Source organism: Spodoptera frugiperda, chromosome 18, assembly GCF_023101765.2.
Source record: "Spodoptera frugiperda isolate SF20-4 chromosome 18, AGI-APGP_CSIRO_Sfru_2.0, whole genome shotgun sequence".
Classification (NCBI taxonomy): Eukaryota; Metazoa; Arthropoda; class Insecta; order Lepidoptera; family Noctuidae; genus Spodoptera; species Spodoptera frugiperda.
Window position 1 is genome coordinate 10001586 of NC_064229.1, and position 23685 is coordinate 10025270.

General features: G+C 38.9%; 3 protein-coding genes and 2 long non-coding RNA genes across 6 annotated transcripts in view; 3 read left to right on the forward strand and 2 right to left on the reverse strand.

Moving 5' to 3' along the window:
* The first annotated feature begins 1223 nt into the window (after positions 1-1223).
* Positions 1224-2093, forward strand: LOC118264508 (uncharacterized). Its single transcript, XM_050700258.1, has 2 exons — positions 1224-1383; positions 1891-2093. The coding sequence occupies exons 1-2, from the start codon at positions 1224-1226 to the stop codon at positions 2073-2075; spliced, it is 345 nt and encodes a 114-aa protein (XP_050556215.1). The 3' UTR covers positions 2076-2093.
* A 2851-nt stretch (positions 2094-4944) lies between these two features.
* On the reverse strand, positions 4945-7895 carry LOC118278247 (tol-Pal system protein TolA-like). Its single transcript, XM_035597380.2, has 3 exons — positions 7462-7895; positions 6985-7188; positions 4945-6145 (listed from the first exon to the last, which is right to left on the reverse strand). Exons 1-3 carry the CDS (start codon positions 7711-7713, stop codon positions 5846-5848), a joined length of 756 nt encoding a protein of 251 aa, XP_035453273.1. The 5' UTR covers positions 7714-7895; the 3' UTR covers positions 4945-5845.
* A 457-nt stretch (positions 7896-8352) lies between these two features.
* On the forward strand, positions 8353-9504 carry LOC118278105 (uncharacterized). Its single transcript, XR_004783816.2, has 2 exons — positions 8353-8744; positions 8995-9504. It is a non-coding gene; the product is annotated as an uncharacterized LOC118278105 (long non-coding RNA).
* A 1081-nt stretch (positions 9505-10585) lies between these two features.
* LOC118278274 (uncharacterized) lies at positions 10586-12130 on the forward strand. The gene is made up of 2 exons (XR_004783842.2): positions 10586-10818; positions 11711-12130. It is a non-coding gene; the product is annotated as an uncharacterized LOC118278274 (long non-coding RNA).
* A 3377-nt stretch (positions 12131-15507) lies between these two features.
* The window catches only part of LOC118278196 (uncharacterized), a 59269-nt gene continuing 51091 nt past the window's right edge, over positions 15508-23685 (reverse strand). Inside the window, exons 3-8 of one of the 2 annotated variants that reach the window (XM_035597307.2) lie at positions 19925-20064; positions 18601-18925; positions 17970-18336; positions 17368-17542; positions 16696-16924; positions 15508-16533 (exon numbers count right to left, since the gene is read on the reverse strand). In XM_035597307.2, coding sequence (XP_035453200.2) covers positions 15668-16533; positions 16696-16924; positions 17368-17542; positions 17970-18336; positions 18601-18925; positions 19925-20064 — 2102 coding nt within the window. In that variant the 3' untranslated portion in view covers positions 15508-15667. Of the gene's footprint in view, positions 16534-16695; positions 16925-17367; positions 17543-17969; positions 18926-19924; positions 20065-23685 lie in introns of both variants that reach the window. The other variant, XM_035597306.2, reaches the window with a different exon arrangement.

Sequence of the window (23685 nt, forward strand, 5' to 3'; positions counted from 1 at the left end):
GACCTTTTGCCCCGAGTAGCGAGGTGGTGGATCTACCTCCAGGACTTCAATTTTTCAATCGAGTATCGCAAAGGAGTAATGTTACCCCACGCAGACTACTTGAGTCGCAACCCTGCCTGCGTAAATCAAATTTCGAGGCCCCGCAACTGGGCTCAGGTCGCGCAGTCAGCCGACAATGAAACTCTAGACCTTATTCAGAAACTTCATGATGGCAGACTAGACGCTGATCGTTACAAAATTCAAAATGGAGTCCTGTTCTATAAGTACGTCCCGGTAGGTCAGGAAGCGAGGTTGCTCTGTTACATACCGAAAGGGCACCGACTTAGTCTTCTGAGAGTGTTCCATGATGAACATGTACACATAAATGCGGAGAAAACTGTTGACCTCATCCTCAGGCACTTCTGGTTCCCTGGTCTCAGGCGATTCGTTTCTAAATATATCTCTCATTGCCTTGTGTGCATTTCGCACAAGAGAGTCCCTCGGGCCCCGTTACAAAATATAACTTCATGGCAAAAACCAGACACCCCATTTAATACGGTTCACGTTGACGCTTTGGGACCCCTGCCTGTATCAGAAGGGTATAAATTCATCCTCCTTATTGTAGACGCCTTTACTAAATACACGCTTCTCTACCCTATTTACCGACAAGATTCTACGGAACTTAAACGCGTCATTACTCAGGCTATCTCCTTGTTTGGGGTGCCAAAACTTATGGTCACGGACAAAGGACGTATGTTCGAGTCTAAAGAATTCGTGGCATGGATTAACGAACTCGGCTGCAACCTGCACTACATCACGCCAGAGATGCACCAGGCAAATGGTCAAGCGGAAAGGTACATGCGGACAATACTCAACATGTTACGCATCCAAGCCAACCACAAAAATCTGCAGTGGTCGGAAACTCTGTGGAAACTACAACTGGTGCTGAACATCACAAAACAGAAGACTACGCAGGTATCTCCTTTGAATCTTCTAATAGGCACAGAATCTACAACTCCTGTGGTTCGAGCGCTAGTACGTGATGTGGCAATCGAGGGTTTGGCACCTAACAGAGAGGCACTACGTGAAATCACAAGAAGCAGAGCCCGAGAACTCCTCAGTAACAACCAAATCAAGCAAGACGAGCAAGTTAACCAGCGACGGAGTACACCACGCCAATCCAAGTTGATGACTTGGTCTTTGTAATCAAATACTCTCAGTCGGCAGGGAAACTCGACTCCGGCATGCGCGGCCCATACAAGGTGGTGGAAGTTCTACCTAGTGGCCGTTACACGCTACGTTTGCTCGGCGGCAGTTATGGTAAAACAACGCAGGCTGCTGCTCAGTTCATGGTGCCGTGGCGGGGTGAGTGGAGCCCTGAAACATGTGCCGCATTTTTTGAAAGTAAGTTGACCTCATAATGTCGACAGTTATGCAAGGCTCATTAGTACGAATATTATCTAAATGGTGAACCTCACTTGTATGATGCACTCTGCTTGTTGAATGCCTCAGCACGGATGATTGCGGTCACCGTGTTGGGAAGCCTCGACACGTTCGAATACGGTCTGCGTGTCGGGAAGCTTCACACGTTCGAATACGGTCTGCGTGTGGAATGCGCTCGTACGTTTGAATACGGTCTTCGTACGAGTGGGTCTGTTTTGCAGATTATGTTATTGGATTCTCCGGTGATTTAATGATGAAGTCAACCGGGGAGATTAAGCATACAGGCCTTGGAAACTCACAGTATATGCCTTGGCTTGGTTGTAGTTTGTTTGCTTTTTCTTTGAGAACGATGAATGTGCGTCTTGTGAGATAGTTCTGATAGAATGAGGAATGAATTGACTGAGTGGAGACTGAATGATTGGTTAGTAAAATTGGGTGTTCCTATGTTGTATTCCTGAACGTTTTTAGATGAAACTAACGATGACGAGGAGACGCAAGCGCAAATAGAGTTTGCTCCTACAGCTGCACTGTCCATGCCCTTGCTGGATGAGGGTGTTGTAACCGATCCACCGACCTCTCCAGTGGCCGGTCCCAGCGGGATCACAAGAAGAAACTGTGTCGAGGACGACTCACCGTCAGGAGAGGCCGTGTAAGGAGTTTCTATCTATCATGTAAGGAGTTGTAAGGAGTTTCTATCTATCATGTAATGAGTTTCTATCTACCCTGCAGTAGTCTATGAAAGGAGGTTGTTAATAAGAAATGCTCCTATTTGCTCGCCAGCTCTCGGATTGTACGGAAGGGTTGTGATAATCTGTGTTGGTCGTAAGGTCACGTAAGCCATTTTTCCAATCGTTTTGTTTAATTATTGAAGTTTGCAGTATTTGAATAATTGTTATGTTGAATTGATTAAAATTTGTAAGATTTAAAAATAAACGGCTTCTTGTCGATTGTATTTATTTTTTAATAAAATTCCACTTCTGAACCTAAAACTACAATATTATTGAACAATACCGCAATACAGGTCGCACACACACAATATTATTGACAATACGTACTTTATTGACAATATTATTGAGTGTGTGCGGCTAGCCTAACTATGAACAAAATCTAAGTAAAGATGCTTTGTATTGAAATCATTTATTTAGGAAAAAAGTTTGATGGAATTTCGAAAAAATAAACGAGTTGGGGTATGCATCTATTACACCCAAGACGGTAATCATCGTCAACATCATCAGCTAGAAGACGTCCACCATTGAACAAAGGCTTCCCCCTTAGTCCTCCATGTAGAACCAAGCTGCCACCTGCACCGACTGGCTCCCCGCGACTCCGACGATGTCGTCGATCCATCTAGTGGGAGGTCTGCCCACTTTACGTCTTCCAGTCCGCGGTTGCCATTCGATCACTTTCCTGGCCCAGCGGCTATCAAAACGACGTTGCCTGCAAAACTTGCAGGCTGAAGTGCAATGGGCAGACGGTTGCATATCCCATTAAAACGCAGCCGCATTATGATTAGGCGAGTTTTTTGTATAATTGCAGTTGCCAGTCTCATTTGAATGATTTAACAGTACTCCAGAATCAATGTTTGAGGGTCATTGGTGGTTTTATAAAAATCACAGCAATCCATGTAATAGAAAGCCAACTTTAATTGCAACCACTTCATATACGTAGATGCTGACTTTCTTCAGAGGTAGAGTGTACAGCCTTTTCACACGACAGTCCAGATTTTTACGGGATCCTGTTTAAAACTGGATGGTCATGTGAAGTCAAAAGATCCTTTTTGATGGCAAATGTGAACGGTAGCATCCCGCATGCGGGATCCTGCAAAAAAAACCGATCCGGTCGAAATATGCCATTCAGTTTTGTTACTAGAAACTGGATCCGTAGTCCAATAAAAAGTGGGATCCTATTTAATCACACATTATATTTCAATAGCATTGTTCACACGGCTTCCGAGTGCAGTGAACACTTTTTTGCGATATAGTGAAACTTGCACGATCCACCACGCCCGCCGGGATGAATCCAGAATCTTCTATTTTGCCGCCGACTCCGAAAGACTTGGTATTAACCAATAGAAAATTAGGAAAGTTTCTTTGTCTATTTCACCTGAATACCGGCGTAGGAATGATAAAAAACAGGATACAACATATTCATACGAATCATACGGCAGTCTAGTAGGAATAGGTATTGCGGAACTAGCTTTTTACTGAATCCTGCAAAACTGAACTGCCATGTGAACACAGCGTCCAGTTTAGTAGAATTCCATAAAAAGCCGATCCTACAAAACTGGTCTGCCGTATGAAAGGGGTGACCTTAAGGCCTCGGCCTCGAATTTTGCGGGCAGCGGGGCGGCGGCGGCGCGGGAGCGGGAGCGGGGCGGCGGCGGCGGACCCGTTCTCGAAACTAGCGGGCAGATCGCGCGGCACTACAGCGGTGTAGTGTTGTGTTCGTGGTTGTGTTGTCGAGATATTTGTTTTTATTAGCGAACGAAATCTTTTTGATTCAAATTTATTCCTAACGCTCGATTTACTGTGGGCAAAAGAAGAAGACCTACTATAGGGCAAGGAAAATAAATGGCGAGTTTTATCGAAATTATGAAGAACAGAGACAAAATCCCGACAAATTCTACGACTACACTAGAATGAGTGTAGAAACTTTTGACTATATTCTTGAAACTATCAAGAGTGATTTCAGTTTTTGCTTTAGTCTTCAATATTCAGTTCGTTTTTTATTTCTTCCCATAATTGGTTAATTTTTCTTCTATTTTTATGCTTCACATCTTTGCTGTTCCGTATGGGTGTCCTCTCAAAGATTGCCGAAATCATTTGCTCTTGCACGTCCGAGGACATTTTGATACGTCACAAAAAAAAATGTAGGTACACAACACTATACTACAATGCAGACGCGCAACGCGGGCGGTCACCGCTTGACTGGAGTGCACCGCTCGTTGCCCGCTCCCGCGCCGCTCCCGCGCCGCTGTTTTCGAAAACCGGTCCATTTGATTATACGCAAAAGATCCTGCCGCTGCCGCGCCGCCGCCGCCGCCGCCCCGCTGCCCGCAAAATTCGAGGCCGAGGCCTAAAACCACCACGTCCCTACTCCTGCTATTTGAGCCGGAGCCCCGATGAACCCGCTAGGTAGTCCAAAGCTCCGAGTCGGACGGTGATGACCTAGTATATAGGTAATCTACCACTGATACCTACTACTGAAACTAATATTAATCATGACAGATTAATTTCAAGAGAAAGACCACCAAGCCTCTATCTATATCCCTGAAGGTCATTATCAGCAGTCGTACCACTGGCAACAATGCTTAATAAGTTACTTTTTCAGCTAAATAGCACTACATGCTCTTTGCAGAGTAAATTTTTAGTCTTCATGCCAATGAAGACTAAAAACTTCATGAAGATAGGGTTCGAACCCGTGTATACCAGTCTAACAATAAATAAGGAGGCATGATGATGTTGAATGATGATAATGAATTATGAAATATTGATGAAGGGTTGGTAAAATAAAACAAGTGTCTATTACCTGATCCATACTATATTAACAGAAGCTTAAACGAAATCCATCATATCAAAAGCTTATACGTCGAACGTCTTAACACACAATACTAAAAAACTAAAGTAAATAGAACTAATCAAAATTATCGTAAATCCATCTCAATCCACGCATTCTTGAAAACAAAACGTCCGGTAAGAGTATATTTACATTCCTATAAAAATGAAATGCAAAAGCTGCTATTGTAATTCATTTTTAGAAGCCTGCACTCTATGGGAAACGAAAGGAAATAATAGTCTCTGCTCTATCTATAATTAAAAACAACTTACCTATTAAGAAAACTGACATTACAAACTAACCAGGTCCTAGCAAACGTCACCAGGAACCAACTGATGTCTTTGAGAAATAAATACCGATGAAGATATTTTTCCAATTAACTTTTTCGCCAATCTCGCAGCACCTCCAGGAATAGTTCGATGTCGTCAGTCAAATGATACAAAACAAGTCATATTTATAAAGTATTACGTTCAGGCGGAGACATTAATTCAGTTATCAGTCGTTATAATAGACAGCTAGTGCATTTGAACGAGTTTCTTATGATATTAAATGATGGAACTAGTATCTATCTCCTTCACTCAGCTCAAGTGGCGGAATTAAAGCTTTTCGTACTAGTCGGAAATTCATTCTAGTGCTGAAAAAAGTACGGAATGTGGACAATTTCTAGAGTTCTGTTTCTAAAATAAATCAGTAGAAACAACTAAAGTTTCTACTGATTTATAAGCTACCTATAAAATTTTGGCAAAATAATATTACGAAACTAGGTGGAAAACTGGTCTAATTTTTTCTACACTCCGCCACAAAAACCGAATTTCCGACTCTGAACTCATGTTTCAATCACTTAACCATACTTTCCTTATTTGCTCGATCATCGTCCTCGTTTGCTGTCTTTCGGTGCTACAGCAATTTGGTTGGTGATATGTTTCTTCCTGCGCGCATTGCCGCAGGCAGCACGCGCCGCTTCGCAAGCACAGTGGGCAGCTTGCTTAGTCGCAGCACATTCAGCGCAAGCGCATTGCAGTTTGTGTTGCAAATGTGCTAGTCTCGCTCTTGCCTCCGATAGATTATGGCATTTCTCTTGTAATCCGAATTTAGTCTTCTCTAAAACGCAGTGAGCTGATTTTTCAAGTTGTGCAGCTAATTGCGTCGCTTGGACCATGAGTTTATGCTGTAAAGTGTGAAAACAAAAAGATAGGGTGTCGTAAAATATTTATCGTCACTTGATGGTAGGCTAAATAAAAAAAAATCTAATTAATGAAAATATATGAAATTCTACTAGTGATGAAACTGCTAACTACAAATAAAAACTAAGACAAAGCTGATGTACAGGTTTGTATTATTTCCAGTAAACACAATAAGTTTAAAGAGTTATGCTTCATATACACGTTTATCCACCATTTAATGATTGATTTTTTTATTATTTCTTTTTTTTACCGTTGCCACCGGTGCAGAAACATGATATTCTCCCTGAATATGCTTTGTAACATACAGGGACACAAGACAATATGGCGGCTGTTACGACAAAGGTACACAATGACATGCAAAGCATTATTGAAGATAATTTTCTTGGACAAGGTTTTAAAGAGATTCTTGAAGCTGCGAAGTCTTCAGACTTGGCACCTTGTGGAAAAGAGAAAACAAAGTTTTACGAAGTATCAATGCAGCAAATTAGGCACTTCAACAATTACTACCAAATAACGTTGGAATTTAATAAATATTCAGAACAATGGTAGTAACCGCAATGAATTCGCCATAAAATATTAAATACTTCGTAAAACTTTGAATTCCTTTTCGTTCGGTCGGGTAGGAATTGTTGAAGATACATAGACCAAAAATGTTGGGATATCATTAGAAATTTCAATAATAAGCTAACGAACTTTTTTCTTTCATTAAGTGAAGGTTAAGAAGATGGGAAACAAGGTAGGATACAAATTTTGAATCAATCTAAAAGGAAGAAAGTATGTATGTACTATAGATACTTAGTAAAAAACTATTGCTGAAGCTCACCTGAGCAGTAGCTTGCTGTGCGGCTTGCACAGCTGCGTTTACAGTCCCTTGTTGTTGGTGCACAGCCGCTGTGTTCTCCGCAACAACTGCCTCAGCCTCCTTCACTTCTTGTTGGAGTTGTTCTACTACAGCTTGTTTGCCAGCGAGTGCTGCTTCGGCCGCTTTAGCTGCCTGCAGTGCCTTCTCTGCTAGTTGAGTTTTTACCTGTAGGAAAATGGTAGTGGACAAAATACATTCTGGAAAATCAATGTTGAGAGTTCCACATATAAAATGTGACAGATCAATGTAAAAAATTTGACGTTGTCAATCAAATTCTTCGAAATTGGTACAAGATGTCGATTTTTTCATTTTTTTTAACTTTGTTAAAATGAGGAATTTAACTAAAGCTAGCTAACATTGGCTTGGACTGTATGCTGTTTTTAGTTTTGAATTCTGCTGATCTACTACCATACAGTCGATTGAATATAAATTACTTACCATATGAGCCGCCTGTGCTCCCGCGGCGTTCTGTGCCGCTTGTGCTGCCTTCGCCTCCGCAGCAGCCTTCTGCGCTATACTGGAGGCGCACTTCCCCTTGCAATCCCTCGGAGCTTCCCTAACTCTGTTGTCCTTCTTGCCCTGCAGCTGCTGGGCCAGCTGCGGCAAGTCAGGCTGCTTCTCGGCCGACCGTCTCTCCGGGAACCCCCACACTGACGCACAAGTCAGCAACAAACACACCCAAAGTCTCATTTATACACAATTTATTATTCCTATGAGTATATATTGGCAATATTATATTGCCTATCGTTGACCTAAATTACTACATAAGTTTTTTTCCTTTTATAGAATGGTGGATAAGAAATTTTTCCTCAGGGCTTGTGACACGAACAAATCACGATCAGGTGGTCCGCCAGTTTGACATTGATAGTTCTAAATTTTAATTTTCTCCAAAGATTTTTCAATACCACTTTATGGTTTGTATTTCTTCTTAAAATCGAGTCAACCTGTTTCCACTTTTAGGCTACACTTTTTCTTTTTATTCCTCAAATGCAGCTTCTACTATCGAGGTTCGATAGCATTAGCGTTATGGCTATCAGCTATCTTCACCCTCAATACGGTTTCTAGGAATAGGGACGTGGTACTGCACTTGTACCACACTCGCAGATTTTTGAGCCAAGGTTACCCTTTTAGCAACTACAAATTAAAACAAAAAACATTACCTTCGTATATTAAGACCGCAGAGGCCAAAATTAAAGAGCACGCCAATCAATTCGCTATCCTAGACATCGACATGAAAATAAAATATTTAGGTCTTATCAAAATTCATACCAAAACTACTACACGAAGTAAAATGATAAAAAAGAAGTTCTTTAATCATAAAATTTTATTGTTTATCTAAATTTACATCTCAATGGAGTCGTACGTGAAAAGGTAAAAATATTGCTTTGTGTGTGAATCTCTACCTACATTTTCGTTGAAACAAAGTGTGATAAAATCTATTCAAGAAGTTCAACATGATTAATTTACTGGCAGCAAACACAATACACTGCTCGCAGAACAGAACATTCAAATGTTGACGTCGCTGTGTAATGTCAATCAAAAAATTGTCATGGCTTAAATTTTGTGTGAAAATTTGTGATTTATAGAAACCCGATGAAATTATGTGTGCTTTTACTTTAGCTGTAAGTTTGAATAGCCACATAGCTGAGGCGTGAGTTGGTCGCCTCAAGTTACTTTGAGGCACACACGTCGCCAACTGCTTGGCATAGTGTGTTACCGTGGTCAGTATGATTTTCAACTTCAAATGTTTTAATGACCAAAAGATTTTAACTAATCAGCCTTATCTATTTGTTTCCGCTCTCTAACCCATAAATGTTATGTATCTTGTCTCTATTATTTTCTCCATGTAAAATTTACAAACAAGTATTTTGAAATAATTAAGAATTAACTCACAGCTGAAGACCTAGCATTACAACCGTAGCCTACATGTTTAACAATTTTATTAATTCACTTGCCCTGCTCTATTTGCAGTACTGGTCGAGGGACTACGTGTCTGTGGCGTACCTCAACGAGCTACGTCTCTCCTTACCTGAAGCCCCTCGACACATTGCTCTAGACATCCAGGAGCAGGCATCACAGCACCGCTGTTAAACAAACCGCTACACATAAAAATACGGAGGCAGGACTTGTGAAAAATGATTTGCCTCTCTTTGTACGCCCTGATCGCTTCAGCCACGATCCTTGCGTGCGTTCCAGTCTGCTACCGACAGTTTGAGATGCACAAGTTCGTCAAGTGTCTTCGTTCTAAATAAGAAATATGTTAATTTGCATGAGTTGCATGACGGCGCTCATTGCGGTTGGTTGTATCACTTGTGGTCCCATCATTTTGGACGCGTATTGGCCTAAATGTACCAGTGGCAACCCCACACCGCCGCCATGCAAGAGCCCCTGCTGCCCTAAACGATCTCACGTTAGCTGAGAAATTGTTTTGTGTTTTGTTTACTTAATTAAGTTGTATTAAATTATATTTTTTATCATCTATTTTTTGTTTTGGTTAAGGATAATAACTTTGACTAGACTAGTTCATCTGCTAACTAGTCTAGTCAAAGTTTGCTGTAATTGTTTTCAGATTCGATGCCAGTAGTTTGCATCTTAAAAACTGAGCAAACATTTGTAGGCAAATTAGAGCATTTTTACAAACATAAAGTGTGACTGTTATTAATTTCGGCCATGAATTGACAACTTACCCTTTTTTGAGGTGGGGAAATCATCCAATGGCTTCTCCCGTCTGGATGAGGCGCCCTTGTATTGTGAACCTGATTGAAAAAGAGTAACCTATGGAGTTTCTTGCTCGTCCTTCTCCATAGGAATCTACACTTTGGAACGAGCAACCTTAGCTTCACTAAAGGACTAACTGACAGACAGACATTTTGTTTTTTGAATATTGTAATATTTGCTTGACGTTCAAAAGTGCCCTCTCGGTCTATTTGAAATAAATAATTTTGACTTTGACCTTGATCTACTCATGGTCTTCGAGCCGAAGCCGTTGAATTAACCCTAGTTGTATCTTAAATGGTAGTCTGCAACTAGGTAGGCGTCATAAGTTTTTAAACTGACATGGTCACTAACACTATTATTAGAACTTGAGACATAAATAAACATGGTAAATATCCCGTCTCAAGTTCTAATAATAGGTAGGCGTCAGCCTTAAATTGTTGTTTTGAATGATGCTTTATTGCTCTGTGTTTAAAAAAATAATGAACCAAAAGACGTAGTCGTAATCGTTTATAAGGTAAGACGGCAACTAAATGGATCACTTAATGGTAAGCAATAGGCGTACACCATGGACTTTCGCAAAACCAGAGGAGTTAGAAGTTTGCTGCCGGACTTTTGGGGGACAGGCAAAAGGTTAAGAATTTGAGGGAGCTTTGCGGATTGGCGATTGAGGGGAGGAATGTTTTCTATATGTGTGTTGAATCCTAACACACACTGCATTTAGATAATCATAACTGAACGTTACCATCAGTTACCATCAGGCGGTACAGTGGAATATAATCAACCACGACGAGGTTTTATTCGCCCCCAATAAAACTGTAACCTCTTCTTCAACCCATCGACACGACAGAGTTTTATGAAGAAATTTTAAATTTAGAAAATGTGGTGATCTTTCTGTTTGTGTCAAACTAGAGCGAAAATTTTCATGTGTATAAATTAATAGTAAAAACAATATGCGTGTAAAATTATTGTGGAATGTCGCTAAGATAATCTTGATATCGGGGTTATCATTTGGCGTTTAAATTATACAAATGATAGCAAAATTTCGGTGCCTTGTCAAGGAATCGTTGGCTTTTGCATGTAAGTACCTACCATAAGACCTCTTACTACACGTTCCGCGGCCTTCGTTCTGACAAGAAACATTCGTAGCATGAGAAATATGTTTTTGACTCGTCGGGAACCGTTGACATGAGAACAATGTTTTTTGACAAGTTCAGTGATTAAACTTGGTGACGTGTCTTCCAACCATACAAGAAAATAACCAACAAGATTCCAGATAAGCATAATTTATTACTTTTTGTAAATTTCCTATCGTTTTCCAAAATTACTTCGATTTTTGTTTCAGAACCTATGTTGTGTGCTCCAGCGTGTATACTCCTCGCCAGTGCAGTCGTCACCCTCTGTTGTCTTCGACTGACGTCGAAATTTCTCCAAGCTAGAAACAAAACCTGCAAAGGCTGTGGTATGCCGCGGTAAATTGAAGTTTTGCTTCAAATTGTTATTAATAAGATATAGTAACTATATCAGACTCGAAGATGGTTTGCATTAGTTGCGGCGCCTTCATCTCTGTGTTGGGACTCATAGTGCTTGGACCTCTGATATGTGAGAGAATATTATGTTGCATAACTACCAAAAGTAAAAAACCCTCAGGTTGATGCCACCAAAGCTACATATCTAACACAATGTTTTGTACTCTACTGTTTATCCAACCTTGTACTTTACTTCATAATGAATTATATTTTTAAATTAAATACTGTCCATCGTTTTATTTTTAGTTGTGGTTGTTTAATTGTCAGCTTCAAAAGCTTTATCTTTTATTTTTGTTTCAACATTTTAATTGTAATACTTTGTGTCAACTTAAACAGAAGCGTCATTGTGCATAATGCTAACGTTAAGTCCATCCAATTATTTATTGATATCAATTTATTTGTTTTTGTCTCCCTCTTTTATATTTACATCTCTTTTGTTTCAGAGCCAATGATTTGCTTATCGCTTCTGAATTTCATTGGTGCTGCCATAATCCTGCGACTTTTGGGAGTTTGTGCCCATCACTTTTGTTTACATAATCGGTGCTTGTGTGGAAAGAAATTGGTTGGTAACGATAGTAGTGAAATAAAGAAACCGCAATCTTCTTAGTCTAGCTAAGTTCTCACCGCTGCAGTAAGCTGGGCAGAGCTTGTGGGTGGAATATTATTTCTGGAAGTGTGTCCTTGTTTACTTGCAATGATTTGCATGAGTTGTGCTACAGCCCTCGTGGCAGCTACTTGTATAGCCTGCGGGCCGATAGTCTGTGATAAGATCTTAAAATGTTTCATCAAAAGTAAACGATAATGTCCTATGCTATATTGTGTCCGTAACATTGTGATGTAATAAATTGATATCCCTTTAAATAGTTATTTCTTTTATTATTTCTAGATCCCATTATTATTATTTTGTATTTATATGAAATTAGATATTATTATTTCAAACTTTATTTATCGATCCGTATTATCTTACACTATTAGTAAAGTTAAACGAAACACATCAGAAGTATGTTTAGGAAGCGTTTAAGCGTATTAACACATATAATTACCAGTGGATTATTATTTAAGTAGATGATATAGTAGTAAAGTAAATTAAACTAATACAAAATTAACTCTACGTAATATTAAGTAATTAAACTACATAATAAACTAAACTAATAGAACTAAAAACTAAACTGTTTGCAACTTAAAATAATTGAAACATAAACTATGAAGGAGCACCGAAGATCTCCTCATCATTGTCGCGAGTTAGGACGCCCAAAAGCAGCAGTGGCAGCATTTAGCAAGGTAACCAGCCTTCCGGTCACCTGAAGTGTCAACTATCCTCTTTATAATATTTTTGTAAACAAGATGCACACTTGGACCCTACGGGCCAAAGGTTTTAACCCCAAACGGTTCGAAAACATAATTTTCAACTAGGTAGTTATAATTTCGCCGTTTGAGGTTTTCGACTCGATACGCTTTGCTTGAAAGATGGGATGACGCAAATACCATCAGGTCTCTTGCCATTGTCACGTCCCAAGCCATTAGGTTCTAAAGTAGCTGGCACGCCGACAGAGACAAATAATATCAATAATATTTGCGTGTCGAGCAACGCGGCCCACGACAGGCCATGTGGTGTCCGAGGCTGGTAACAGTTTAACAATAACGACAAAGATGAGATTAGCAAAAGGGTGCTCCAAAGCAAAGGCAATTTGCCACACAGAAAGTAGTGTCGTCCAACAAAGAAGTCAGTCGATTTTGTTAAAAAAATATTTTGTTTGTTTTTTATGAAGCAAGTACTGATCGCTTATTTTTATGTCAATCTTCGTATTTTATAGTTTCACTTGCGTAGCTACTTCATCATATTTTTCTTGTTTCAGAATCTGCTGAATTGTACGGATGCATGATTTGCATATCTTTGCTGAGTCTAGTCAGTGCAGCTGCCCTAATTGTCTGTATCCCCTATTGGTCGCGCACTTTCTTCCAGAGTAAATGTACCTGTCCTGCAGTACCTATATGTCCTGATTGTGGAATGCCATTCTGATCGTATGAATTATACTATTTTACATAGCTGTAGAATAAATTAACTCTCAATCAAGATAAAATAAAAGAAATTGGTCCGGATTGTTTGTCTAAATTTTTTGCAACTTAAAAGAACTTGATTGATTGGCTCTGAATTTTGAAGTTTGGTTTGAAGATTTAGAACAAGTTTTTCAGTAGCACAGAAATGCTATAATTATACCTATAGAGCCTAAAGTGAAGTGACTTATTCATAATATTATTCAGGTGGCAGGACTTTGCAAGAAACTGGAAGTCCAGGAAATCTTCCCAAAATGATTTGTATGAGTTGCGCGACCGCGATCGCAGCGGCTGGCATCATAGTCTTTGGACCCATACTTTGCGAAAAGCTGTTAGCTTGTCTTGTTAAAGCCAAGAAATAAATGAACTACACAAAAATGTGTCTGTTAAATTGTAAGAATGTGCTAATTTTCTTAGATTCAGTATGTGTAATAAAGTGATCGTTCAAAATAAATAAAACGACATATTTGTTTCATTTTAACTTGTAGTTTAAATTTTGTAGCAATGAAACGTGGCTTAGGTGAACGTAGGTTGGCCAAAACAATATTGCTAGGTTGTTTAAGATATAAGAAAATGTTGGAATATAATACACATGATGGTATAATTGTTTAGTTTCATTGAAAATAACCACTGTTATAACATGTACGGTGGCAGGGTGTTTACAATCACAATGTTGCCTAAATACCATGCATGATCTTGAAAAACAATATAGAACACATATTATTTTATAATATTATCCACAATAAGCAACTATAAATAATGCAACATATTTATAATATGACAAATATTAAAGACACATGATAATATCTACAGACCGAGACTGTATTGTAAGGGGTTTTGCCGTCACTCAGTGTACACTAGCCGCTTAGATTTCGTAGTATGCTATGCTCCTTGGCAGCTCCTACTGCCCGATATACTTTAGTCTTAATTGTCTGCATTCCCCGCCGCCTCACTACAAGAAGCATCACGAATACTGATCACGTCCACTGTACTGTTTCTCACACTGCTCTCAGGGAAAAATAGTTCTCTTTTTTATAGTAGACCCAACAAATAACATCGCAATATTACTTTACTATATTGAACTAGACTATTAACGTACAAATATTCAGCAAATACGTGCCCTTGTATCTGTACGTGTGAGAGATTTGTATTCAAAACTAATTTATTTTCATAAAAAGAAGTTTAGTGTTTTCGTTGTTTTTTTTAAGAAGCAAGTACTGATCGCTTATTTTAATGTTAATCTTCGTATTGTATAGTTGCACTTGCTTAGCTACTTCATCATATTTTTCTTGTTTCAGAATCTGCTGATTGTACGGATGCATGATTAGCATATCTTTGCTGAGTCTAGTCAGTGCAGGAGCCTTTATTGTCTGTGCTCCCTATTGGATGCGCTATTTGTTCCAGACTAAATGCACTTGTCCTGTAGAACAAGAATCTATGATATGTCCTGAATGTGGCTTGCCGTTCTGGTTATGTGAAGTATAACTTGGATATTCTGGAATTGTAGATGTTCACCAAGATTATGTGAAAAGTATTTTTTGGTCTGGTTTTTATCTCAATTATTGATCATTTGAATATTATTTACAAAACTTGATGCGGCCATGGTTTCATGGCTTTGAATTTTGAAGTTTAGTTTTGAGGATCTAGAATCAGTTGCTGAGTTGCACAGAAACGCTACAATTGTGTATCTACACATTGAAGACTTTGCTGCAAGAATAAAGTCCCGGAAAGCTTCCAAAATGATTGCCATGAGTTGTATGACCGCGGTAGTGGCGGCAGGCCTCATAGTACTTGGACCCATATATTGTGAAAAGATATTAAAATGTCTCGTAAAAGCCAGGAAGAAATAAAATATACAAAAATTTGGCTGTTAAATTGTAAGAATGTGCTATGTGTTTCTTGATTCAGTATGTGTGATAAAGTAATCGTTCAAAATATGTTAGAAACATAGATGTGATGATCTGATATGTTTGTTTCATTTTAACTCGTAGTTTGTCTAGCACAGAAATTTTACTCAGATTTGTTGGGTCTACTATTAAGATAAATATGTAGATACTTACAACTAAATACTTACATGTTGTCTACATCTTTGCAATTGCCTGGTTTCTTGTGATGATAACCAGCAAAGGGATATGACAGTAAGTTTTCTCGCACGAAAAACAATTAAAGAAATAAAACACACAAAGAAATTAGGAAAATTTACTAAACAACTAACATACACCGTAATATCACTTGACTCCATTCAACTAGACTATTAAAGTACAAAAATTGAGCAAATACATGTCCACACGTATCGGCGAAATAAATAACTTACTTATGACACTTATTAATTGACTAATTTCGGACTACGTTTCTGGACTGTGTTTTTCAGGCGTCACTATTGCTATTGTCTGTTTCTTCGTCCTCACTTTGCCTAGGACGGCTTCATCTAATTTCGCTATCGTCGCACTAGGCGTTGGGTAATGTCCTACGAATCTTGAATGTGAAGTTGGCCTCACAATCTGCACTTTTTCATTATTCACTATCGCCATTTCTTTGTCCTCAAATCTCTCTGCACTGGATCGGTAGAAACGTCTGACTGGGGCTGAATTTGCTGCGTTCGGATTGACATCTTCAATTTGGTCGGTCAGTTTTTCTTGCCTTTGTATGTTTTCTATTGGTTGTATATCTAGTTTAACTATTTCTATACTAGGTGTTGTTTCTTTAGGTTTCTCTGTTGTAGTAGTTGTAGTAGTCGTGCTAGTAGTAGTAGTAGTAGTAGTGGGTTGAGCTACTGGAGTATTCTTCAAAGTCATTCGTCTTCTATGCTTTCTTTCCCTGGAATCGTTCTCAGTAACATTACCATTGGCTATGTTTATATCAGCGTTAACTGTTATAAGTTTGATATCTGAAGTGTTTTCTGCTGATGCTGAATTCTTTTTAAAGTTTCTTGTTGCGTTTAGGTTCCTATTGCCTCTGTATACAGGGGCTGCTTCAGTTGTAGTTTTCTTGTTCCTTTCATCAATTATTGGAGTGGGAGTGATAAATTGTACGTGGTTAGATGAACTAGCAGTGTTTTGTGTACTGCCTGCATTAGGCACGCTTGCTGCGTTAGGGAAGCTAACAGCCGCGTTAGGTTGCACAGGTCCATTTGGACGAGGAGTATCCTGATTCTGAAGGATAGATATAGCTTCTTTTATACCATCTACATCTTCTGGGTTAGTTTTTTGACCTGAAAAGTAAAAATTAATGTATGTTTATAAAATATCGTAGGCAATGGGCTTATTTACAGAATTTCGGAGTAAACTACCTATAGTTATATTTAAAGTTGACATGCAAATTAATATACTTAAAATCCAAAACACAGTATTAATATTTATCATCAAATGCTTACCATCCTCTTGCATCTCCTTCTTGTATGACGAGAAGAAAGTGAGTGCCTTCATCAACTGGTAGCTCTTGGAGACTGGTATATTAGTGTCATACAGTTTCTTAGTATTCTTGCAGTCTACGTAGAACCACCAGTTGCATTTGAGGATGGTCTGATCGAAGAGCGTGGATTCAGGACAGAGGAAGGATTTCATGACGAGACCATCGTCTGTTAGAGCACAGACGTGGAACACCTGGAAATTTTAAACACAATCATATGTATGTTTTAAAGTTATCTTTACATTATGATTTTCTGATGTGTCGTGGGTACGTACACACATGGGTACGTACAAAAATAGATGAAAATATAAATAATGGAATCGGATCCGCAACACAAAGCTCAGCAGTCGGTTTCTCAGCCACTGCACCAATCTTACAGTCAAATGTTTTTCTTAAAGATGATATTATTATAAAGGACGTTAAAAAGGTGGACGCAGTCTCTTGCAACAACGTCAGAGGCTCTATCATTTCTGCCTTTTTTCAACATCTTTGGATGATAATAATTAAAACTTAGTAAGAATCGTTTGGTAAAACTCAGTCAAGATCAAAATATCAAAAAATACTATTGTTGTCGTCGTCAAACGTCGCGTGTATAAGCCGTTAAGTGTAATTTTAATATTTGTAACAATTTACTTACCATACACCCAAGACTCTCGTCTCCATACAATCCAGGGAAGTACTTCTGGTCACCACAATGGAAGTTGGTCTCCGGAAGGTCTACCTTGGACTGGAAGTGGTCGTCGAAGTTCTTCTCATAGCCGACAGGGTAGTACTCACGAGGAGCATTCATTACCTTGCCAGATATTGGAGTTCTGGAAATTTATAGGACTAGTATTATAGATCTTTTAACGATATGAGCACCACCGTTGACTATAGATGGCTAACAAAAACTGAGGCACGGGTTTGGTTTTGTACTCAATGTTAAACATAAGACTAATAACATAGGTAACTTAAAAAGGGTTGGCTCAAAGCTTGTAATGTTGTTTTTAACCCAGAATGAGAAAATATTTTTATGGCGATGTTCTAGCGCATTTACTGAACTTAATTCACTTATGGCATATATTTGCTTAATAAGCATAAAAGCAAATTTATGCGGTGCTGCCAAGCTGTAGTAGGTAGCTTAATATTTTAACTTCTATCATACCTCAAAACCAAGGTTTTCCTGAGAACCTAGACCAAAAATGTGTTTAATTATTCCTACTATTATTGCGTATTACAGATGATTGGTAATATACAGACCTCTTCGGCGGCTTCTGAGGTATCGCTGCAGTTAATATTTCTGGTTCAGGCTCCTGCTGGAACACGAACGGCTGTTCCGTCGTCGTGGTGGTGGTGGACGACGTGGTGGTGGGGGCGGGGAGTGGAGCGGGGATGTTCGCGTATTTACTCAACAACTGCTGTTGCCTCAACGCTATCGCAGCTTCTACTGCCTCCATAGATATATTCCCGGCCTTAGCAATCTCTGCTATCTTCGAATTAATCTCTTCTTTGTTAATCTTCAACACAGTATCATCTCCGTAACCAGTTATAGAATTGTAATCGTCGACTTTCTTCGTATTATAAACAGCGTTGTTCGCGATATCGTGGACTTGATGGGGAACTGGGTCTACAAAGTTAGAAAGAGGATGTTTTTGGATGATAGAGTTGGGTGAGTAGGGTTGTCTTTGTATTTCTTTGAAAGCTGGAGCAGGTATAAGAGATATAGCTTGAGAGGGGGGCATGGGTACAAATGGATTAACAGTAGTGATGGAGTAAAGTTTTGGATGTTCTACAATGACGGGACTTTGTGTGAACTTGACTGGGGAGTACTGTTCTGCTGTCATTTGTGATACCATTTTTGATATTTGGTTGTGTGATGGATATAGCTCACTTTGATATGCGAGTCCTGGGCCCTTGGACTGAGGGACTTGCAGTGGGGTGTAGGTCTTCCTTGTTGAAGCTATGGGTAGGACGGCAAGGGTTTCTTCTTTTGGCGGTAGAGGTTTGAAGGCTGGTATTCCCATGGGCATAGGTTTGGCCATGGTGACGGTGGGGACGGGTTTAGCTATTGTTTGCTCTACTGGAGCCTGGACAATGATGGGCTGCATGGTGGACGAGACGCGGCGGTGCAGGCTGGTCAGCTTATCCATTGCGGATTGGTTGGGACGGTTAGCAGGAGCCACCGGACGCATGATCCGGTTCTGTTTGCCACGTTTCTGGAAAGAGAGATTTTAATTATGAATATTGTTTATCGGGAGACACACTCAATTAATTATTGTGTTTTTCGGCTTAATTAACTGTTTGACGAGGAACACGAATAGTTTCAAGCCCTCTGCTACGCTGTAGCATTGTGTCGCGGAATGCTGCACATGTTTATGAGCCTCTAACATGGCTAGTCGAGTTTCTCGTAAAATAGTTAATACGTGAGTAAGCCGAAAAATATAATAATTAATTAATATTGTTCTTATTATGTAAATCACAGCTTGATAAACAATGGAATAGATTTGTTACTAAAATATTAGAAAGGCTTTACCTCGATCAAGATGTAAGACTAAAAAATACGCGAGTGTTACCAACCATAGTTATTTGCCAAAGGTAAACATAATAGACCAATCAGAAACAAGTTTTCAGACAAAATAGCATTACGGGTGTGCAAGTTAATAACAGTTATTTTTAACGTGATTGTTTTATAAATCATGGCTTTTTGGCTCACTGCAACGTATTGTAGTGTTGCAATCGTAATTGAAATTAATGAGTCTAGTTATATTTAGACGGACTAGCTCATGGTTTTTGTAGCGGAAAGTGAGAAGATTTTTAATTTCGAAATTCTCAATGACGATGTTTAGATTTGGTTGAAACTCCCTCTTGTTATTCACATATTTTATGTAGGTGATATCTGCGATTTTTAACATGAGACATGTTCGAAAAAAGTAATCTATTATATAAAAATAAGTCGGGTTTTCCTTCCTGACGCTATAACTCCAGAACGCACAAACCGATTTCCATGGTTTTGCATTTGTTGGAAAGGTCTCGGGTTCCGTGAGGTTTATAGCAAAAAAAAAATTAGGAAAAAAGACATGGTGGCGAAACGGAGTTCGCCAGGTTTGCTAGTTTCTTATAAAACCACTTAAATAATTATATTAATAACGTTTTATAGTAGGTATACTATCACAAACTTGTACAATCAACTCAAAGAATATTTGATGTCACCTTACCTCCTGCTTAATATTTGTCCTCGATGGGTCAGTAAGAACGTTAGCAGGTGGACCATTCTTGACGCTGACCGATCGTCGCCTGCTGGGGTCCAAGTTTGTTAGGGACTGCTCGAAGCCCAACTCATCGCCAAGACTGAAACCTGGAATTAGCAAAGGAACAGTTAAGTACAAGATTCTGTGGTTTTCTTTGTAATATACTAGTAAACGAGCAAACGAGCATACGGATCACCACATGGTAAGCAATCAATCGCCCCTGGACTCTCACTACACCAGATCAGTTACTAGTGAGTGGCTAACTGTTTGAGGATTCGAAATTATCGGATTGGGGAATTGGAGATGAGGGGAGAAGACTGAGCCTCGAGTAATCTCATATATTGACGTGTAAAAGTGTTATTTTATAACCTACTAGCAAACCCGGCGAACTCCGTTTCGCAACTGTTTTGTCTGAATTTTCTTTGCTATAAACCTCACGGAGCCCGAGCCCTTTACAACGAATGCAAAACCGTAGAAATCGGTTCGTGCGTTCTAGAGTTATAGCGTCAGGAAGGAAAACCCGACTTATTTTTATATAATACTAGCTGACCCAGCGAACTTCGTACCGCTTTCGCGTAGCAATGATGCTCTACTTTATTTTGTATAGCTGAGTTATGTATGAGTCCCTATTCAATTTGAATTGGAATCTATAAATATCCTTCATATAAAAATGAATCCATAATTTCCTGATCTCACTATACCTTTTTTTTTTTTTTTTTTTTCAGGGGGGAAAATCATCCAATGACTTCTCTCGCCAGGGCAAAGCGAGAGGGAGTGTCAGACTCTTACTGACTAAAAACCACCCCGTTCCTACTCCTGTTTGTCGAGCCGGAGCCCCGGTGAGCCCGCTAGGTAGTCCGCAGCTCCGGATTAAGCATCAGCCCTACTGGGCCCCATCTGTGGTGGTCTGATGGCTCTTTGAGGCGCGCGCGGAACGCAACGCGCCGCACGCACGGGTCTGGTTCTGGTCGGGCGGCGAGCTACCCTTGCTCGCCGTCCGCAGACCCGCACTTACGGTGGCCGGAGATCGTCACGCGATCCCCGACGCCCGGAGTGTCTTTCGCGTCGGCTGGGGCGTGAGGAAGTTCGTTCCCTCACGCGTCCCGCCTCCTCCTTAGCTAGCATAACTGCTTCGCAGAAGGAGGAGACGGCATCCCAGTCATCTCACTATACCTGAAAAGGACTTTACTAATTTAAAAAAAAAACAAAATATATTTTCATAATAGTGTTTATTTCATAGGATTCAATCATTTCACTGTCCTGCAGGCGCCTTATCGGCTCTGATGACAATTTTGTGATTATCTATTCTGATGGCATGCGGTCTAATGCATTTGTGAATGTCTAATGCATCGGTCTAATGCAACTAATTCATTGTGTTGAAGGAAAAATGTTTGAAGTTGTTCATCACAATGGATCTCTTTACTGAGTTGTTGTGTGCGCAACGCTGATCGACTTCTCTTGCTGAATTGTCCATAAAATATATTTGCAAAAATGTATAGTCTTCAACAGGCACTGGCAATAAGGAACCTGTTTGATGATATATTTGAATCCCTGAATCTGCAAGAATATAAATATGTATACAGGTAATTGTATAGCAAATTGTACCACCATGTGGCTCGCAAAATACTGCCACAATACTTTACATCATTTCAAATTAAAACTACTTTTAACCTCAACATTAAACAGCCTTCCACGGCAGCTTTAGGTAGTAGGCTTTACCAAGAACATCTTGCTCATGTCACTATAAAATACAACATGTTATAAATGTTGCTGATTAAGTCTTCGGATTATAGACTATTATTATGTATTTGATTTACTGTTTACAAAATAAACACATCACTGACTCGACATATTTTGCACCAGCTACATGGTTTTAAAACTAAAAAAAAACGTTTGCCATTATACTTACTTGCTAAAAGTAGGCAAAAAATTGTCTCGTACTTATAACTTTTGTTGCCCCAAATGATGTCATTTGAAAGCAATTATTGTACTGCTGGATATGAGTCAAAAAATGAACCAATGAATGTAGTTGCTCTGGTGGCGGTACCAATGTTAGGGTTGTATGTATTTTTGAATATCGTATCATAAAAAAATAAATAAAAAAAATTTTGTCGAAAAAATGAAAAAAAAAATTTGAGGGGTGGACCACCCTTATTATTTAGGGGTGTGAAAAATAGATGTTAGCCGATTCTCAGACCTACTCAATATGCTTACCAAATTTCAGAGGAATCGGTCGAGCCGTTTCGGAGGAGTTTGGAGACTAACTTTGTGACACGAGAATTTTATATATAAGATATTTATAAAATAAACATCATTTATCATTTATCATTATCATTTATATCCTAGAATGGTAATTGCCCCAAAATCTGTAATTTTCCATACTTTTACTTGATTTAAACTGACCATGAGTGAGGATTATTAAAACCATTGTTTTCGACCTTCAATGTCTGAGATCCGCGCATTCGATTAGGCAATGCACAAAGACAGGTGTCTGAACACTCTAGGAGATAACTTACAGTGCGATTGTAGTCTGCGATAAAAACAAATATTATTGATATGATCAGAAATTGATAAATCGATAATTGAAATCGTTTAATAATCGAAATTGATTGCTTAGTAGTAAGCTGGGGTCAAGTTTATTTTATATTTTTATATAGATATGGTAGAAATTATTATTACCTACATGCAAAAACTCTAGTGTTTTTCGACAGAGGTAAGCAAAATATATTTCTGTTATTTTACATCTTTATATATATAATTCTTCTGTAAGTGTGTATGTCACTGAACTTCTCTTTAACGACTGGACCGATTTTGATGAATTTTTTTATGTGTGTTCAAGAGGATCTGAGAATGGTTTAGATTCACAATTTTGTCCGCCAGACAATGTTTTTTTAATTAACTTTTAATTTATTAGTAGTTGTTGATTTTGGAATGTTTTACATTGGATACAACAGACGGAGCTACCATCGCAGTGTCAAATATTATGACGTTAGATATTGTCCAGAACATGGATAAAAGAAAGAGACTGGATTGGCCTTGTGGGCGGGCCACACGCGCCGAGGGTGCGAACGAACGTGCATACCGCTGTCGTAACGCTCAAATGTTCATACTTACCGGCTAGCAATCGCTGTCATGTTTTGACAGCGTACGTATCTCCGCAAAAAATATTATATTATGCCGTCTTGCGCTATTATAACGTGTCGGAAAAGAAGCCAGGTGTGTAGCATAGCACGAGAAGGAATTTCTTTTCACCGGTAAGTACAAAAACATAAAAATACTTGTGATATTTGTAATTATAACATTAGCATTATGAAATTTATAGATAAAAACGATATAATCGCAAGCAGACTAATAGTAATACATTGCTTGCGATAGATGAGTACAATCTTGCACTACGTGAAAAATCGCGCAATGTATTACGTCCATCGCGAGAGTCCCGAGTACCGAAACAAAAGTTCATTTCCTTCAAAATCTATGACATCGATAGTGTTGGGCAAATTTGTAATCAATGTCGATTGTTACTATGATACAGTCTATTATATTCAATAGCACACTTTATAATTAAAATAATAAGTATTATTTATTACGACTAATTAGTAATATAGATTTTGAGTGAGTTTTATGTTTTTTTTTATATAGAATGTGACATATGATTTATTTTAATATTATGTTTTAGGTTTCCAACAGATCCAGGTGTAAGAAAATTGTGGATTGACACAACTGGTAGA

What these genes read in the sequence shown, in the direction of transcription:
- LOC118278247 (XM_035597380.2), bottom strand. Translation starts at nt 7,713, where the DNA reads ATGAGACTTTGGGTGTGTTTGTTGCTGACTTGTGCGTCAGTGTGGGGG. An exon ending in GAGCACAGGCGGCTCATATG is followed by an intron (nt 7,189 to 7,461) that starts GTAAGTAATTTA and finishes ATTTTCCTACAG; the next exon opens with GTAAAAACTCAACTAGCAGA. An exon ending in CACAGCAAGCTACTGCTCAG is followed by an intron (nt 6,146 to 6,984) that starts GTGAGCTTCAGC and finishes CACACTTTACAG; the next exon opens with CATAAACTCATGGTCCAAGC.
- LOC118264508 (XM_050700258.1), top strand. Translation starts at nt 1,224, where the DNA reads ATGCGCGGCCCATACAAGGTGGTGGAAGTTCTACCTAGTGGCCGTTAC. An exon ending in ATGTGCCGCATTTTTTGAAA is followed by an intron (nt 1,384 to 1,890) that starts GTAAGTTGACCT and finishes GAACGTTTTTAG; the next exon opens with ATGAAACTAACGATGACGAG.